Raw genomic sequence first — 19769 nt, 5'->3', positions numbered from 1 at the left:
CCTGGTATTCATCTATGGCATGTCTTGACCTAAAAGGCTTCAGTGATACTAACATAAATAACCTTCAAAATTCAGACTGGATCCTCTATATGAATTTTGTTTACATGATAAAAAGCCTGAAAAGGGGAACACACAGATGCAAGAACGGGACACATGCTTCAAATGCTTTAATGACTATTTCAATGGAAACGTCACAGACCTGCACCTTGAACAAAAATTAAAAGAATCAAAGAAGTTTCATCCCATAGTCCCAAATCCAATCTTCACTACTCTCACAGAAGAAACAATAACATCAACAAAATCACTCAGGGATATCTAACACAAGTTAGTTAACTCGAAAGAAAAAGAAATAGTTTACACCTAACTACCTAAGGCTTCAATCTAGATATCAACACCCATTTCATAAAACATGCTCATAGTCTAATCTTAGCAGAGGAGAAAAACTCAAAAAAAAAAACTAGAAGAAAATGAGGTCACACATTCAGACTCATTTTCCATGTAACAAAATGCCTGTCAAAGATGACTTGAATGCCAGATGTCAAAAATATTGATATCAAAATTACAAGGCAAATAAAAACCAATGGCAAAGCTAAATATTTGTTTTCTCAATGATGCAGCTGCTTTTAACTCTGACCAGAGTTTAAATGTACCCTGAACTTGGAACCAGAAGCCCTGCTTGTTGGAATGGAAAGACCTCCATGTGAGTCAGGTTCTAATGCTATTGATGCTACTAGTTAGGTGGGTAGCCCTACACAAGCCACTTAGCTTTCTCTTCTTATTCTCTCCTGCTCAAGAGAGGCTGACTAGACCAATGGTTAAGAGGTTGACTAGACCAAAGTTTCCTAAATTCACCTCATCACAAGAACTACCTCACAGTAACTGTTAACAGTGTAGAGTCCAAACCGCCTTCCCTAGAGACCCTAGTTCAGGGGGTCTCTTAGTGAGGCTTAGGAAGTAATTCTTAATAAGTGATCCAAGTAAGTCTCATCATTTGATAAGCTTCACAAACACTGGACCACATGATCCATGAGCTGTTGCCTGTCTTCCAGCTCTGATTCTATACTATCTGGATATTTCAAAATTATGTTCTAAAAATGTGCAAAATTATACTAGTATCACATACTTGCACAATTTGCAAAAAATTAAGAAACCTACAAGACCAAAAAAAACAAATATATCCACCCCCACCCCTTCACCCCGGACACCATTCACACCTTTAAACATCAATAAAAACATCCTCCTAGATTCTAGGCAAAAGGAGCACTGTATTTGATGAGGAAAAAAAGTTTTCAACATTAAGCTCTCAGCACATTAATACGGAAAGACTTGTGTTACAGGAAGGGAGAACTTGTACACCTAATGTTTAAGTGAAAATTACACACTGCATTCTTCCCTTAAAGAACATTATCTGATGAGTTTACCTGTTTCGAGTTTTAAAAAAACTAAAAAAAGAGCCGGGCAGAGTCTGTAGCAGCTATAACAGCGTGCTCCACAATCCTGGAGGACAGTTGTTACAAAGCTCAAAGAAACAAAAGGAAGCAAAAGAAACAAGCTGGCTCAGAGCCCACAGACTTTTGTTAGGTTTTGCAGGTACAGTAAGAGCCTCCAGGGCACTTTCTGCACACAAAGGCAGCAACCTTTAATTTAACTTTTCCTTGCTCTACACTACTTTGCTTTAGGTGATTTTTCTAAAATTCTCATGATCCACTAGTGGGATTTACTTTTATTCTCTTTTTTAGATTTATAAGTAACTATAACGCTTACAAAGAGAAAGGCTGATGGTGTGGTACACTGCGGTGGTGGGGGGGTGCAGAGCTATACAGGAGGCTCGATGGCAATCAATTATCACAAAAGTGGCTACAAAAAATGTAAATCCAATTAAGATTAAAACACAAAACCGGGTTTGAGTTAGCCCTGCAAAACAAACAGATGTGAGACTGAGTGAAACAGGACCACATATGTTAGCTACTAGTCAGTGGTTAGAGTGACCCACTACAGCGGCAGCTGACTACAACACAGTGTTACCACAAAACAATATCAAAGTGAATCTTGATGCCTGACCTACAATACTGAAAACAGAATTGTTTAGATTTAGGATCATACATATCAAATATTGACTTATTTTAACGGCAAAAGTGGGGACACCAACTGTTAGGTTCAGTTCAGTTCTGTCGCTCAGTCGTGTCCGACTCTTTGTGACCCCATGAACCACAGCACGCCAGGCCTCCCTGTCCATCACCAACTCCCGGAGTTTACTCAAACTCATGTCCATTGAGTCAGTGATGCCATCCAGCCATCTCATCTTCTGTTGTCCCCTTCTCCTCCTGCCCCCAATCCCTCCCAGCATCAGGGTCTTTTCCAATGAGTCAACTCTTCTCATGAAGTGGCCAAAGTATTGAAGTTTCAGCTGCAGCATCAGTCCTTCCAATGAACACCCAGGACTGATCTCCTTTAGGATGGACTGGTTGGATCTCCTTGCAGTCCAAGGAACTCTCAAGAGTCTTCTCCAACACCACAGTTCAAAAGCATCAATTCTTCGGCGCTCAGCTTTCTTCACAGTCCAACTCTCACATCCATACACGACCACTGGAAAAACCATAGCCTTGACTAGGCGGACCTTTCTTGGCAAAGTAATGCCTCTGCTTTTTACTATGCTATCTAGGTTGGTCATAACTTTCCTTCCAAGGAGTAAGCGTCTTTTAATTTCATGGCTGCAGTCACCATCTGCAGTGATTTTGGAGGCCAGAAAAATAAAGTCCAACACTGTTTCCACTGTTTCCCCATCTATTTGCCATGAAGTGATGGGACCGGGCCATGATCTTAGTTTTCTGAATGTTGAGCTGTCAGCCAACTTTTTCACTCTCCTCTTTCACTTTCATCAAGAGGTTCTTTAGTTCCTCTTCACTTTCTGCCATAAGGGTGGTGTCATCTGCATATCTGAGGTTATTGATATTTCTCCTGGCAATCTTGATTCCAGCTTGTGCTTCTCCCAGCCCAGTGTTTCTCGTGATGTACTCTGCATATAAGTTAAATAAGCAGGGTGACAATATACAGCCTTGACTTACTCTTTTCCCTATTTGGAGCCAGTCTGTTGTTCCATGTCCAGTTCTAACTGTTGCTTCCTGACCTGCATATAGGTTTCTCAAGAGGCAGGTCAGGTGGTCTGGTATTCCCATCTCTTTCAGAATTTTCCGCAGTTTATTGTGATCCACACAATCAAAGGCTTTGGCATAGTCAATAAAGCAGAAACAGGTGTTTTTCTGGAACTCTCTTGATTTTTTGATGATCCAGCATATGTTGGCAATTGGATCTCTGGTTCCCCTGCCTTTTCTAAAAGCAGCTTGAACATCTGGAGGTTCATGGTTCACGTATTGCTGAAGCTTGGCTTGGAGAATTTTGAGCATTACTTTACTAGCGTGTGAGATGAGTGCAATTGTGCAGTAGTTTGAGCATTCTTTGGGATTGCCTTTCTTTGGGATTGGAATGAAAACTGACCTTTTCCAGTCCTGTGGCCACTGCTGAGTTTTCCAAATTTGCTGGCATATTGAGTGCAGCACTTTCGCAGCATCATCTTTCAGGATTTGAAATAGCTCAACTGGAATTTCATCACCTCCACTAGCTTTGTTCGTAGTGATGTTTTCTAAGGTCCACTTGACTTCACATTCCAGGATGTCTGGCTCTAGGTGAGTGATCACACCATCGTGATTATCTGGGTCATGAAGATCTTTTTTGTACAGTTCTTCTGTGTATTCTTGCCACCTCTTCTTAATATCTTCTGCTTCTGTTAGGTCCATACCATTTCTGTCCTTTATTGAACCCATTTTTGCATGAAATGTTCCCTTGGTATCTCTAATTTTCTTGAGGAGATCTCTAGTCTTTCCTATTCTATTGTTTTCCTCTATTTCTTTGCATTGATCGCTTGCTATTGATCTCCTTGCTATTCTTTGGAACTCTGCATTCAGATGGGAATATCTTTCCTTTTCTCCTTTGCTTTTTGCTTCTCTTCTTTTCACAGCTATTTGTAAGGCTTCCACAGACAGCCATTTTGCTTTTTTGCATTTCTTTTCCATGGGGATGGTCTTGATCCCTGTCTCCTGTACAATGTCACGAACCTCCATCCATAGTTCATCAGGCACTCTGTCTATCAGATCTAGTCCCTTAAATCCATTTCTCACTTCCACTGTATAATCATAAGGGATTATAAACTGGAAATGGTCAAACAGGAGACGGCAAGAGTGAACGTCAACATTCTAGAAATCAGCGAACTAAAATGGACTGGAATGGGTGAATTTAACTCAGATGACCATTATATCTACTACTGTGGGCAGGAATCCCTTAGAAGAAATGGAGTAGCCATCATGGTCAACAAAAGAGTCCAAAATGCAGTACTTGGGTGCAATCTCAAAAATGACAAATGATCTCTGTTCGTTTCCAAGGCAAACCATTCAATATCACGGTAATCCAAGCCTATGCCCCAACCAGTAATGCTGAAGCTGCAGTTGAACGGTTCTATGAAGACCTACAAGATCTTTTAGAACTAACACCCAAAAAAGATGTCCTTTTCATTATAGGGGACTGGAATGCAAAAGTAGGAAGTCAAGAAACATCTGGAGTAACAGGCAAATTCGGCCTTGGAGTATGGAAAGAAGAAGGGCACAGGCTAATAGAGTTTTGCCAAGAGAATGCACTGGTCATAGCAAACACCCTCTTCCAACAACACAAGAGAAGACTCTACACATGGACATCACCAGATGGTCAACACCGAAATCAGACTGATTATATTCTTTGCAGCCAAAGATGGAGAAGCTCTACACAGTCAGCAAAAACAAGACCAGGAGCTGACTATGGCTCAGATCATGAACTCCTTATTGCCAAATTTGGACTTAAATTGAAGAAAGTAGGGAAAACCACTAGACCATTCAGGTATGACCTACATCAAACTGTTAGGTACCACATCACAAAAGCACTGGTTTATGGCCATGTTTAATGTTTAAGTATGTTTCTGTGTCTGTTGCTTTCAACAAGCCCTGAGGCAATGTTTTGACCAAACCTCACACTCAATTAAAGTAGAAATGTAAAATCGGGATCAAGGGATCAGCATAATAGAATGATTAAGAGTATGGGTCTGGCTGTCACACCAAACCCAAAACAACAAATTACTCAATGACCTTGAACACATCATTTCACCTATGCCTCAATTTCCTCATCTGTAAAATGGAGACGATGCTTCAGCTATCAGAAGATTTAAACAAGGTGATTCATGTAAAGCACTAAGCCCTGCACCTTGCAGAGAGCAAATAAGTAATAATAATGAGCTAACTGAAAAATTAGTATAATTACTGTCCTCTAACCTCAAGGAAAGCTATGAGTTTCCTGGCAGCCAGGCCTGCATGCATGCTAAGTTGCTTCAGTCCTGTCTGACTCTTTGCAACCCTATAGAGTGTAGCCTGCCAGGTTCCTCTGTCCATAGGATTCTCCAGGCAAGAATACTAGAGTGGGTTGCCATGCCCTCCTTCAGGGAATCTTCTCCAACCATGGATCGAACCTGTGTCTCTTATGTCTCCTGCATTGGCAGGAGGGTTCTTTACCACTAGCACCGAAGCCAGGCAAAAACTTCTAATCATTAGAAAGATTATTTACATACAGTACATAACACAGAAAGTGGTGGTTGTTTTAGTCGCTCAGTCATGTCTGACTCTGTAGCCCACCAGGCTTCTCTGTCCATAGGATTTCCCAAACAAGAATACTGGAGTGGGTTGCCATTTCCTTCTCCATGGGCTCTTCCCAGAAATGTGGGAACTGAACCCACATCTCTTGCATTGGCAGGTGGATTCTTCTCCACTGAGCCACCTGGGAAGCCACTACATAAAGGTAGCTTTTCATTTCTTTCCACATTACAGAAACTTTCCCCTTTCTTAGTAATGAATAGCTGAGACTAATGATGCAGACCTAAATCCAGGAAAGGCTTCAATGCAGACATTTTTAATTAGGAAGGATAATTTTCAATGAGATATGCATTAAGGGTCTAACCTGTGTGGGTGAGTTATAGTTGGTGTTGTTAGGAGAAAGAGGAAAAGAGAAGTAAAAGTCTTCAAACCATCCCACAAAGCATTATTCAAAGAAGAAAAACAGTGGCAGGTTGACTATTCACATTACTTCATAACTAAATCAGAAAATGAAGAAGGAAAAAAAAATCAGGTGAAATATTTTAACTAACACAGAAAAAAGAAATAATGCAGCTATTAGTAAGGTTAAAACGGCCACACTCATTCAAAAAAAAAAAAAAAAAATCAAGGAAAGGAAGGTGAAAAATCAAATATTTCGACAGTTTAAGCAACAAGCACCCACTCTAGCCTTTTAAGATCATGGCTTATATTTCCTATTTGCAACCAACTGTCATTGCCCACTCTTCCATTCAGCTACTAGCATGAATGCACTTTTAATTCATACTGTCTTCTTAACTGAATATATTATTCTGATTACAGACAAAAATAAAATCTTGGGCATTATCTTTTTTTTTTTAGAATTCACAGGAAAATATTATCAATTCAATCCATTTAAAGGATACATTTCAAAGAAAGTACTGTGAGAGGTAACTTGGGGAAAGGGAAAAGTTCCTAGTAAAAATAAATCATTCAGAGGAAAACTGTCCAAGGACAATCAAAACCAAATTTCAAAATAATGCAAATCTTGAGATTTTGAGAGATGGGTAGGATTAATGAGTTGCAAGGGGCAGAACTAAATTCTCAAAGAAAGAAAATAAAAGATTCAGAAGTGAAGAGAAGATTTCAGCAGGGAGTACACACCAGTGCTACCAATCCATCAGCAGATATGCAAAAATTCTGAATAATAAAAAAAAAATAGAATATATTATCTCTATCAATATTGGGAAATTTACCAACAAAAGGAAAATAAAGTATTTCAAAGCCATTTTCAAGCATTTGAAGACATTTTTCTGTATTCCACATTCTACTGCAAAATGAAAAAAGAGACTGGTTAGATGCTCTAATTAAAAATTTAGTAGTGAAAGAATAATGTCATCTCCAAAGAAGCTCTGTCACCTAGAGATAATGGACATTTTCTTTTTACTGTTTAAGAATCCAGAAGAATCTCCTTCTGCTTTTAAATGCAAATTACCCCATCTCTGAAGCGCATTCTGCTCTATCTGAAAATTACTGCAGTGTGATCCTGTTCCAGAGAGGACAGCATTCAGGGAGGAAAATGGAATTAGGACAACTGCACACCCTATGTTCATATCATCACAGCCATCGAGCTGTCACCACTTACACATGGCCTTTTTTAGTGGAGAGACCACTCTCAGTGATCAAAATTCTATTGGAAGAAGGAAAAGTTAGTTTTGAGGACTATCGGTTCATTAAAAGGTTACATACACATTCTAATACATGAACATGCACCCGCACCATAACAATTTAAAAACTCAGTATCAAAAACTTGGCTGTCAACTAATAAAGCTAGCGACTTATGGAAACGTTTTTCAAGTCAGAATTTCAGTGATAGCAGTATGCGTTGCCCGTCCATTACATGGTAAAACAAACAGAAAATACCACTATGCAAGAAAGGTGAGTACAGCACCCTCTGTACTTCTCTTTCCTGGTAAAACTCCCTGGAACAGTGAACAATGACTCGCAGACATACTTCCATTTAACATACCAGGTGATCAAGGTTAAAAAGAACACTTTTAAACCAGAAAGTCTCAAGAAATAGATAAACCAGATAGAGGAATTAATCCCATTGTTAAAGATCCAAGCTTTCTGCCAAAACCACACTTGGTTTGGGAAATTTTATTTGTTGTCAGGTAAGTGTAAACAAACAGTGAAGAATGCTAAGCAATATAGAGCCTCATAAAAGGTTAATTTAGCTCTAGTTTTTCCAAGTTATATATTAACAAATAGCGTTAGTTTTAAATAAAAACAACAAAAACAACAACAAAACACCTCTTTTCCAGCTAAGGCAAGTCAACCAAATGAGTGATTTTCTTTAGTGATACCTGGCTTATCCCATACCCTATTCTCAAAAGCAGCCCTAATCTCTCCCACAGGTCACCAGACAACCAGGAATTGAAACAACTGAAAATGCACTTCCAATCTCGGAAATATCAACTGATTGCTCTGGGTTTAGAAAAGCCATTTAAACGTTCTCCAAATGCCTGAGATTAGTACACGGCAACCAAATGGCACAGCATGGCATCAGCGGGTCCCTTTTTTCATCTACCCACTCAGAATCCCGCAATGAATGCAGCAGATCTCTCAAGGCCAGAGTGCAGGGGGTAAGAGTACCATGAGCAGAAAATAGGAAGCCTGCTTTGATAGAGGGGGAAGCAAGCCAGGGCAGTCTTGTTTCAAAGAACCTAGAAGCGCTTACTAGTTCAATCCACCCCCAAATCCATGCCACCCTTTCAACTTTACAATTAAAAGAGAGGAGAAATTCCGGTCAACTCGCCTTGGGGGGTTGGTCTGAGGGTAGAGGACTCAAGTAGGGAGGAGGATGGAGTGAGAAAGAGCAAGCCAATGAAAGGATACCAAAATTTTCCCACCTTTCTTAAATTCTTCCAGCATAGCGTCCAACTTGGTGTCATTGAAAACAAAGTGCAAGGGGTGGTTATAAAATTTCGTGATGGTTTTCAGGGGAGTACAGTCATCTGGATCCACGAAGGCCAAGTCTTTGACGAAGAGGAGGTCCACGATGTTGGAGCGTTCCCCCTCAAATACTGGAATCCGAGTGTAGCCGCTCTCCATGATCTCCGACATGGTGTTGAAGTCCAGAATGGCTTCCCCGGTGATCATGAAACAGTCCCGGAGGGGAGTCATCACGTCCTCCACCGTCTTGGTGCGGAGCTCCAACGCCCCTTGGATGATATTCAGCTCCTCCTTTACGAGATCGTTGTAGGGGTCTGTGACCCGGAGCATCTCCAGCAGCTTTTCCCGGTTATAGACGGTGCCTATCTCCTGGCCCAGAACGCAGTCCAGCAGCTTGCTGACCGGGTAAGAAGCGGGAAAGGTCATCATCATGAAAAACTTGGTGAGGAAGATGGTGTTGGCTCCCACCGCCAGGCCGTGGCGGGAGCAGATGGCCTGGGGCACGATCTCCCCGAAGATGACGATGCCGATGGTGGAGACCACCACCGCCACGAGGCCTGAGCCAGCGATGTCGTCGAGCAGGATGGTGAGCGTGGTGTTGACCAGCACGTTGCCCAGCAGCAGCGAGCACAGCAGGTAGTTGCCCTGCCTGCGCACGGGCTCGATGCGCTTGGCGTAATTCTTCTCCTTCTCCGTGCCGCAGTTCTGCACGATGCGCAGCTCCATCGGGTCTAGGGCCATGAGTCCAAGGTTGAGGCCGCTGAACATGCCCGACAGGCACAGAAGCAGCGAAATGAAGATCACCTGCAGCCAGAAGGGCAGCAGGAACTTCTTTTCCTCCCCCACGATCATCTTGGTGTCCTCGCCATCGTGATAAATCCAGGTGGTCTCGGCCCACGGGGGCGGCGGGAGCCCGGCCACCCCGGAGCCGCCCTTGCCCCCGACGGCGCCACCCGCGGACCCCGAGCCGCCGGCGCCTAGTGCTGGCGTGGAGAGCGACGTGCACAGGTAATAGGACTTGCTCTTCTCCATCTTGCGCAGCGGTTTGATCTCTATCTCAATGATGCCCGATGTACGGCGGTTGAGAATGATATGGGGCAAGATGATGATATCTGATGTGCGGATGCCGCAGCGCTGGGGGCCGCTGTCCGGCTCCGGCGGCGCGGGTCCCCCCAGCCCGCGCTCGCCGGGGCTGTGGCGCTGCCGCTCGTGCTCTGTGAAAGCAATACGGGACCATGTCTCGTTGTTGATGTTCTGCCCGTACACCCGCAGCTTGACCCGGGTCCGCTCGCTCACCCGCAGCGCCCCCCCTTCCATGAACGACACGTCGTTCGTGTCCTCCAGCCGCAACCCGATGATCACCGTCTCTTCGTTCTCGCCCACCGCCGTGCAGCCGCCCGGGCCGCAGCAGCAGCTCAGCAGTAGCAATGGCAGCAGCCTCCCCGCCGCCGCCTGCAGGACCCCCCGGCCGCGGGCGCTGAAGCTGCGGTGCGCCGCCATCTTCCAAGAGGGCAGTGCGGCGGCTGCCTGCCCGCCCGCCATCTTTACTTCGGGTTCACAAGAGCCACAGCCAATCATAGGGTGGCTGCTCCAGCTGCGGCTTCATCCTTCTCAGCCGGCGGCGCGAGCGCAGGCACCGGCCCCCGCAGCGAGATTGCAACGCTGTGTTCGAACCCACTTCTCAGCAACCCGCCTCCCTGACTGACACTGACTCGGCCTGGGCCAGCACCGAGACCTCGAGGCTAGCGGGAGGGGGGAGAGGGTGGGGGGAGTGCCAGCGGCTGCAGCAAGAGTCAGGCCGACCAGCCAATCACCAGCAGGTGCCCGCCCTCCCAGCCAGGGGGCTGGAATGGGGGCGTGGCCGTGAGCGGCGCCGCGAGCCAATGGCAAGATAAGTGGGTGGGGAGACGAGGGACAGCGTCCTCCTCTGCACTCCAAGTTTCCAACTGAAAGGCGCGTGACTCTTGTGTATGTGCGAGGGGAGGAGGTGTGGCCAGCCCCGGCTCAAGAGCCAGTCACAGATGAGAGCCGAACGAAAAGGGGCGGAGCCCCCCGTCCCGGCTGCCAATGCACAGGGGCCTTCTGCGAGTCTGACGTCCCGGGGGGGACTCAGTAGTACCCCTGTCCCTAGGTTGGCACGCTGGACTAATGTCCTGTGGCCCGAGGCGGCCGGTTCTCGCCGCGCCACGCTGCTGGCTCCCGCGTGCTCAGTGATCGTGCAGAGAGGGCTGCGCTTTCCTGACGCACGTGAGCCTAAAATGAAGCCGAGTCACCGGCTGCGCCCCTTTTCTTTACTCCTGCGCGCCTCTCCGCTCGGGATGAGCGGTGGCCGGTGGGCCCCAACACCACATCTACGCGCTCCGCTGGAGCCTCTCGCTTATCCCTAAGAGCCTCTGCAGCTCACGGTCAGGGAGCGCCACCTGCCGGTAGCATTGGCTCCCTGCAATGCTTTCCAGGTACGGTGCAAACCCAAAAAGGTGTTCTGGAGGTGGGGCAGTGAATCCCTTCACTTTCTTACTGAAAAAAATATATTCCCTGGCCCCATTCCATACTTACTGGATGGGTAGGACTCAGGAATCTATTCCTAGTAGGCACTCGGGAAAATCTGGGAAATGGGAGGGGGCGGACATCCTAAGCAGACCCATAAAGGCTCATTCTTAAACACACTGATCAAACCTTGCTAGGTTCATTGGTGGCTCAGGAGAAAAAAATTCTGAAGACCAAGGACTCCCAAGCCCCCTCTGTATCTGGAGGAAACAGAGTTGCCAAATTGGTTTTTTTTCTTGCAACTTAAACATCCAAAAAATAATTATTTCCGTTTTTTCTATGCTGCAAGCACATTTTCCTTTCTGTAAAATTTTTATTAATTTCTAATAGGTATAACTGCAAGGGCCTCCTCACTGTTCTATCCTCTTCTACACCTGTCCCCTTCCCATCTCAACCCTCCAGCCAGAGTAGTTTTGTTAAATAAGCCACTGTCCTTTCTTTGTTTGAAGCCCTACTCTGGCTTTCCAACTCATCACAGTAAAAGCCACTGGCAGCTATAGTATTGATAAGGGTCTAAAAGACCTACTGTCGACCCCGCCACCCCGCCCCACTTTCTTCTATAACCCTATCATCTGGTGCTCCAGCCAGATTCTCCTGGTTATTCATTCTCTCTAGGGATGCTCCCTCGGGGAGCCTGTACACCTGCTGCTGTTGCCTGTGCCTGGGACTCTCTTTCCCCCAGGTGTCAGCACAGAACCCTAGACTACCTCCTTCAAGACTGTTTCAAGTTTATCTTTATAAACCAGTGACCAAACACTCCCTATTCTCCATCCTTACTGTATTTTCCTTAATTTGGTGTGTATCTGTCTCCTACTAGAACTTAAGCTTCCTAAGGGCAACGATTTTGTCTGTTTTATTCACTGCTGTATCATCAGGGCCTAGAAGAATAGTAGATGCTCAAAACAGTACTTGTATTTTTAAAAATGAAAGGATTTTTATTCTGAGCGCTCCAAATAATGTCCCCAACTCTAGTTTCCGGTCCTTCAGTCTCTCTTTTTTTTTTTTAATAAAGTTGACTTCTCTCTTATATGGAAGAGGACTGAAGGCCTGCATTCAGAGCTGCTATGAAGGTGATTGCAGCCATGAGATTAAAAGATGCTTACTCCTTGGAAGGAAAGTTGTGACCAACCTAGACAGCATAGTAGAAAGCAGAGACATTACTTTGCCAACAAAGGTCCATCTAGTCATGGCTATGGTTTTTCCAGTGGTCATGTATGGATGTGAGAGTTGGACTATGAAGAAAGCTGAGCACCGAAGAATTGATGCTTTTGAATTGTGGTATTGGAGAAGACTCTTGAGAATCCCTTGGACTGCAAGGAGATCCAACCAGTCCATCCTAAAGGAGATCAGTCCTGGATGTTCATTGGAAGGACTGATGCTGAAACACCAGTACTTTGGCCACCTGAGGCGAAGAGCTGACTCATTTGAAAAGACCCTGATGCTGGGAAAGATTGAGGTCAGGAGGAGAAGGGGACAACAGAGGATGAGATGATTGGATGGCATCACCGACTCAATGGACATGAGTTTGGATGAACTCCGGGAGTTGGTGATGAACAGGGAAGCCTGGCATGCTGTGGTTCGTGGGGTTGCAAAGAGTCGGACACGACTGAGCGACTAAACTGATACTGAACTGATGAAGGTTCCTTGGTCATCAGGTATTTTTGGTTCATTTTGGTGTTTGTTTTTGTTTGGGGGGGTTATCTGTGTGGCATGTGGGATCTTAGTTCCCTGACCAGGAATCGAACCCAGGCCTCCTGCAGTGGTAGCACAGTTTTAACCATTGGACCACCAGGAAAGTCCTTCCAACCCTTCAGTTTCTTACGCTGCTTCCCGCACCCACAATTCTCATACTGGTACATCTGAAAAACAAGTTTAGATTTTTTTAAAAAGTCCTGATTCACAGACTTGGCATGCATTTACAAAAATAACATTATCAAAGTTTGGAAGAAATGTTGAGCTTTGGGGGAATATATGACAAAGGTTAAGGATAGATATGGTCTTCTAAATGAGCTGATTAAAAACACAACTGTTTTACCATCATTAAAAGTGTGAGCACAAGTCTGCTTAAGGGAGCTAAGAGGGAAGATGATTACAGGCTCTTAAATGCTAAACGCATACTTTTGCAATAAGAGTGCAGAGAAGAGGCTGAGGAGAGGCTTGCCAAACCTACAGACATCTCCTGTGCATTTCAGAGAAAACTAGAATAGTCAGGAAACTGTGGCATTCAGCAATTTAGAAGCAAGTTAGAAGTTCATAGCAAAATGTCAGAAAGCACCCCGCAAGACAATTTACAATGTGAAACAAAGCAAGCTCAAATTTACACACAAGTTCAAAAATTCCCTGTGTGAATTTAATGTTCATCCTGGATGTGAATGCGGGGGACGTGGGGGGGATCATATTCTCCATGAAGGAATTCCCTGGCAGTCCAGTGGTTCGGATTCTGCTGTGCTTCACTGCTGAGGGCCCAGGTTCAATCCTTGGTCAGGGAACTAGGATCCTACAGGAGGTGCTGTATGGCCAAAAAGCAAACAAACAAAAATACATTCTCCATGTACACCCAAGTCAGAGCAATCTAGACACCCAAGCCAAGTAATTTGTCCATAGCAAGTGGGATCCTGCTTCAAGTTTGGAGGCTTTTCAGCTGGCCTACCCTCTCTTTAGTGAGGGGCCTGCTAATACAAACTTGACCTTCAGGAGCTTCCCAGTCTGTCTATCTGGATGAATCGAGGGCAGGGGCAGCACTTACTTCTCAGGATCTTTTTTTAAAAATCTGGCAGAAAAAAATAAAACAAAACCCTGAATTCTGAACATGTTTCATCTCTACAAAGAGCTACAAAAGGCTCAAGACTGCTTACTGGTTGCTACGGATGTCTAATCCTAGGAAGGCTCTGACTCTGACCTTCCACACCTCCTTAGGTAAAGCAGAACCTCCTAGCAGATACCCTCCCTAACTAACCCTCTCTTGCCAGAATCCATCACTGGGTCCTCCAGGGGTAAGGTGCCTGTTCAGTTCTCTCATCTGCCAGGAATATGCTCCCCTGTCTGCAGGTTCAGAGACAGGAAGGCACTGTATCCAGACCTAGAAGTCTTTTCAAGTTTGATTTTAAAGATAGCAAGTAGAACACCAAATGGCCCTCTGTGCATTTGATTTCTCAACATAAAGCTCCAGTTTTATAGAGAAACTTTTTCCCCCAGAAAAAATGCCTAGTTGTAGAAAAATATTCAAAATGACATTTTAATCTCACCGAAGCACTGGGTCTTTTGAGGAAAATTAGGAACTGGGTGATGCTGGTGTTGTCCAAACTTTCCCTCCAATCAAATCCGCTCCCCCTGAAGCAACGCTGTCCACTTGTTTAAAGACACAGAACTCTTTTAGCTCAAATGAGAACTCTTCACAACAGAGGACAAACAAAATAAAATAAGCAATGCAGTTTACCTTCTCTAGAGGGCTTTTCAGGCTTTTTGTTTCAGGCTTTCCTGTTTCCCTCCTTTTCTAGATACTTTCTGGAGATAGTCACTGGGGTAAAAGAGAAGGGAAAACATGACTTTTTGATAGAGTTGTGAGAAAATCTTGCTCCTTTGAGAAGGACCCAAGCTCCTCAGGAGAGAATCCCTGCCAATGGTGGGTGGCCCCCTGCCACTTAAAATTCTGCTGCCTCCTCCCTCCCTCACTGCCCTCCTCCTGGCCCCGCCCCCATGGTGCATTGGACGGCACCCCACCTACTACCCTTCTCCCAGGGAGCTTGTGCCTCCTAAACCTCCCGTGGTATCCTTCTGCTCTAAATCCACTATTTGCCCTGCCCCCTGTTCTCCAGACTGCCAGGCCCTACAACTGTGGGACTTTCTAGAATCTTCTAGCATGTTCTTTCTGACTTCTGTATCACCTCAGTTCCAATCTCCAGCTTAGTCTTGGACAAAGTTGTAAGAGATGTTCTGTGCGCCACTATTCTTATCATTGTGACCAAAACATTCAACCCAGGTTGCAATTTTAGGTTTTAAAATCTTGCTCCCTGTGAATACTGCCCATTCAAAAATCTAAACATAAACACCACACTTGGGGAGTGAGGAAGATGTGGGAGGTAAGGCAGATTCTGACAGGAGGAAGGTAACTAGAAATGAGACCACAGGACCACAGGAAAAAGAACAGATCCTAAGAGTCTAATTCTGAGCCCTGGATCTGATACCCAAGCTCTAATCTTTGATTATGCCTTAAAATACTAGTTTTCCCATATCAACTGAGTTCATTCGTGTGGTCTTTTTTCCAAATCATTTGAAGTTGCAGCAAAAACTCTACTCCAGTAATTAGTCAAATCTCCACGTATAGACAAATAATATGCCAGGCATCAGTGGGGAAAAATTCTGCTCCTATTTTTAGTTCCTCTGAGATACTTGTTTTATTTGAAACACCACTACACTGAAGATTTAACTTACTTCTTCCCATTTATTAATACCACATCTCAATTCTCTGCTTCTTCTTTAAACTTTAAGTGTATGTCTTATTTCTCACCCTGTTTCTTTTTTTCTCTTTCATTGATTTTTTCCCTCATTCAATTCAGAGAGATTGCATTTCTAAATAAGCACTAGGCATTGGACCTAGAGGTTACCCCAAAAAGCTTACTGGTAAGGACATCAGGAAACATGTACTAAATAACTACATAATGCAGGGTAGAATATCGAATGTCTTAAAAAGAAATACAAATAAAACGGAGGAACTGAGGGGAGCTTCACGGTCAGTCAAGGAAGTTCATGTGTCAGTCGCTCAGTCCATGTCCGACTCTTAGCAACCCCATGGAACCTGCCATGCTCCTCTATCCATGGAATTCTCCAGGCAAGAATACTGGAGTAGGTTCCCATGCCCTACTCGAGGGGATCTTCCTGACCCAGGGATCGAACCCATGTCTCTTACATCTCCTGCACTGGCAGGTGGGTTTTTTTACCACTAGCACCACCTGGAAAGCCTCGTAATAAAATCATAAAGATGTATAAATGTATAGTAGCTGACCACATAATTTATTGTTTAAAACAGAACCTGTTTTAGAGTAAAAAAATAAAGGTACTATTAATAACTAACCTAGTTTGAGGCTTAACTGGGACAGTCCCAGGCAAAGATTATGTTGACTTTGTAATCTTTAATAATGGTAACAGGAAACACCCCCTCATTGAGAAAACTCCTATCTATCCCTTCTGGATCACACATGTTCTTTACCCTACATAGTGATCCTTGTGTGTGTGTGTGAGTCGCTCAGTCGTCTCCAACTCTTTGCACCCTCATGGTCTGTCCATGGAATTCTCTAGGCAAGAATACTGGAGTGGGTTGCCATTTCCTTCTCTAGGGGAATCTTCCCAACCCAGGGATTGAACCTGGGTCTCCTGCATTGCAGCCAGATTCTTTAGCATTTACGCAGGCAGACTGCTTACAGTCTGCACTACTATAGTGATGCTTGCTTTTGTACTAATCATTTACCGTCTTAATTCTGTACTTTAAAATTTTGGGATCACCTAAATGAGAGCAAGGACAGACCTTCTGAAGCTGTGGTGCCAGTCAGAGGAGCCGAGTGTAGCCTTGATTCTAACATTTCTTAGACTGCACTCCCGCTGAGAAAGTCATTTAAATACCTGCAGCCTCAGTTTTCTCCTCTGTAAAACTAGAAAAATCAGCATTATGAGGGAGATGTAAGGGAGTTCTTTTCAGAAGAGAAACAACTTGGGATATTTGGCATGCTTTATATGCACACAAAGCAGTGAATTTTCCTCCTCCCCAGGAAAAATCACCATTTGTGAAGGGCTGCCTCAGTGGGGTCCTGTTACATTATTGAAAAGCAGAAATAAGAACACCTCCTTTACAACATTTCCCTAGTTAGATCCAACTGAAAGGAATAATAAGGTTAATAAGAAAAAGAAAAGAAAGACAGTTAATAAAAGATTAACTATTAAGCCTAGAAGCCACAAAAATCCTTCTGTGTGCACTGTGCAAAACCTCTCCTCCTGAGCAACTTGACATTTTGAGGCTTTGCTTTCCTGGGGACGCTCATTTCATATTCACAGAGACACTGATGTGATGGAAGCTTGTTAACTTGGAACAGAGAATAAACCATCCAGGTCACCTCACCTGACACAATCAGGCTCCGAGTTATATGTCAAATTACCATAAGCAGCTCCAGCGCTCTTCGGTTCCCTCCTGTGAGCACCCCTGCCCAGCTCCATGTGCCCTTCTTAGCTTCTGCTTGTAATGAATTAAATATATAAGTCAGAGTCATAGATTAAGCCAGAGGCCAGCCATCATTTGAATTATAATGGGGGACATACCCAGACTTTTAATTATCATGAAACTGTGCTAAATTCCAGTCCTAAAATGGGACCCTTTGCCTACAGGGGTCAGCAAAGTTGACTGGGTAGGGACGATGCCTAAAGGGACATGCCCTGTGTAACAGGGAAGCCAGCATTCACTGCAGCCATGGCAGCTGTGCAGAAATGCAGGGTCAGGTTGCCAATTTTTCAAGAGAAGTCAGAAATTCACATTTTATGGAAAACCTTCTGATTTATAAATGTGGGCAACTAGTTAAATTGTTTAAAACTCTGTGACTTCCCCAGAATCTAGACCCATTAAGTCTGTTTCTGAGATGGAAGGGAACTTATGCAGAGTTCAAAATCTCATTTTACAGCTGAGCAAAGTGAATCCCAAAATGGACAAATGATTTTCCAAGGGGAAAGTGACAAATTCAGCAGCAGAACCAGAATTAGAAAGAAGACCTGTTTTCTGTCTCCTGCATCCCTTTTCCTTCCATGAATGAGGTTAATGGCTTCAGGCAAAGTGAGCAGACCCAAGTCTGGCTTACAGAGCACCCAGTACATCATCCATTTGCCATTCTACTTACTCTCTCTGGGGTAAGTGTATATATACACTTCTGGACAGTGCATAGGAAGCATTCTCTGCTGTTATATGAGGCAAGAAGTAGAATGCTTCTGTCCCCAATTGATTTTCCCCTCACCTGGAGCCTGTCACTATGGTAGGGCTCAGCGTCATGAAAGGACGGGCTAGCACACCCGTGCCTGTTGGGGAAGGGGACTGGGATGGTCGACAGTCCAAGACAAGCAAGGCTCACTCAGCAGGAGAAAATGAAGAACAAAACTTACGTTCACATAACACTCCCACTAACCTCAGTGGGAGCTGTGCTTACGGGAACTGCAGGGTCAGCAGTTGAATAGAAACTGGAATGAAGCAGGAAAGCTCAAGTCACAGGTCATTATTAGGACTGTCTAATTCCAGCTTCCTATTTACAAAAGAGTTCACTATCTAGGGAGATCTCCCTCTGCTGACTCTTAGGGCAGGGTCTACAAAAGAACCCTGGTTTAGATCCAAATGGTGGTGTGTGTACAGTTGAAGAAACTTGGCAAATCAGAAAAGTGAGGACAGATGCCAACAAAGTTTAGAAAATATGCCTAGTTGGTTTTGTCCTGTTGGCCCCCAAGGTGCATAATATTCCAGTGTGAGGAATCGGAGCCTGGGATGGTGCCTGGTAAACAGCAGGTACTTAATTAATATTAGTGGCCAAACAAAAGTGTAGACTGAAAGAAAAATGCAGAGTTCAGCTGAGTTTTAGTCAGGGTCTTACTAAAGACTCTAGCTTGGGAATCATCCTCTCCATAGCTCTGGGGGGGACTGCTCCAAAGAGACGGGGGAGAGGTCAGTATAAAGATGACTTTGACTAGGGAATTGGTGCAGTAAAGCATGCATCTCTGTAAAAGGTTACTGTTAATCCAGAGGAACAGATATCTCTGTTAATGATTTTAGTGCTTTTCTATGTATGTGAAGATACAAGAATCTGGGTTCATAAAAATTTTTCTTGAGATCTACGTAACTGTCTAAGGGAACTGTTTTGCCAAAATATAGAGTGCTTCATCCTGTTTTGCATCCTTAATTCTTTCCAGGGTGTACTTTCATCAGTGACTGAAGTAGCTGAAGACTTGATCCTTGCAGAACCTGATAGCGAGCAACATTCTTTGACTTACAAAAAGAAAAAAAAAAGACAGGTTCACATTTCTTGCTGGACTCATATAATAGGCCTCTCAACCTAGTAGGACAGAACTAGTCACTACGTTGGCTGTTTCTTGGGAGCCATCGAAGAAAGGCCAAGAATCAATAGGAGGAGAGGGTTCTGCTGCTGTCCTGGCACAAAGTCATGACCTTTAAAACTGTGTGTGGATCAAGGCGGGGTGGGAGTAGGGGGCCAGTGCTGGCTGTGGCTGGGCCTCCTCCAGTAGGTAAACGGAAGCCTCTGCAAACTTCCATAACTTGTAAATAAATCCTCCTCTGTGATAATGAAGGACTGAAAATACTGTATTTGATACAATAATCAATTAAGGAAAAATCTGCTCCTTAAATTTTTAAGTCCAGTATCTTTTGAAAAGGGTTTGCAGTGAGGGAAGAATGTTTCTGTGGCTCTACTGTCAGTAAATATGTTAAAATGTATTGAATGATTGCAGATGGCTAACAAGTCTTCTTTTTTTTTTTTAATGGGGGTGGGTAAATGGGTCATTGCTACAATTCTTTAAACCATTCTGTATGTTTGAAAATGGTTACAATAAAATATTGGAAGTAAAGCTGCCCACAGTCAAAAGACCTGC

General features: G+C 44.1%; 2 protein-coding genes and 1 long non-coding RNA gene across 9 annotated transcripts in view; 1 reads left to right on the top strand and 2 right to left on the bottom strand.

The window, feature by feature from the left end:
• CNNM2 (cyclin and CBS domain divalent metal cation transport mediator 2) overlaps positions 1 to 10329 on the bottom strand; it is a 165466-nt gene extending 155137 nt beyond the window's left edge. For 3 of the 4 annotated variants that reach the window (XR_006345298.1, XM_043925225.1, XM_043925226.1), the window contains exon 1: positions 8555 to 10326. Coding sequence is in view for 2 of the 4 variants with exons in the window: in XM_043925225.1 (XP_043781160.1) it covers positions 8555 to 10175 (1621 nt within the window). In the remaining 2 variants the exon portion in view is untranslated. Of the gene's footprint in view, positions 1 to 8554 lie in introns of all 4 variants that reach the window. The other variant, XR_006345299.1, reaches the window with a different exon arrangement.
• Positions 10330 to 12653: 2324 nt separating this feature from the next.
• On the top strand, positions 12654 to 19159 carry LOC122708762. Its single transcript, XR_006345304.1, has 2 exons — positions 12654 to 12799; positions 19074 to 19159. It is a non-coding gene; the product is annotated as an uncharacterized LOC122708762 (long non-coding RNA).
• The window catches only part of AS3MT (arsenite methyltransferase), a 28100-nt gene continuing 21460 nt past the window's right edge, over positions 13130 to 19769 (bottom strand). The window contains exons 10-14 of one of the 4 annotated variants that reach the window (XR_006345300.1): positions 18279 to 18353; positions 17254 to 17364; positions 14581 to 14661; positions 14390 to 14492; positions 13130 to 13653 (exon numbers count right to left, since the gene is read on the bottom strand). The gene's annotated coding sequence lies outside the window, so the exon portion shown is untranslated. The remainder of the gene's footprint in view (positions 13654 to 14389; positions 14493 to 14580; positions 14662 to 17253; positions 17365 to 18278; positions 18354 to 19769) is intronic. The other 3 variants (XR_006345301.1, XR_006345302.1, XR_006345303.1) reach the window with 3 other exon arrangements.

Source organism: Cervus elaphus, chromosome 15 (assembly GCF_910594005.1).
Source record: "Cervus elaphus chromosome 15, mCerEla1.1, whole genome shotgun sequence".
NCBI classification, from domain to species: domain Eukaryota; kingdom Metazoa; phylum Chordata; class Mammalia; order Artiodactyla; family Cervidae; genus Cervus; species Cervus elaphus.
The sequence above is the reverse complement of the archived record's forward strand: the minus strand, read 5'-3'. Positions and strand labels throughout refer to the sequence as shown.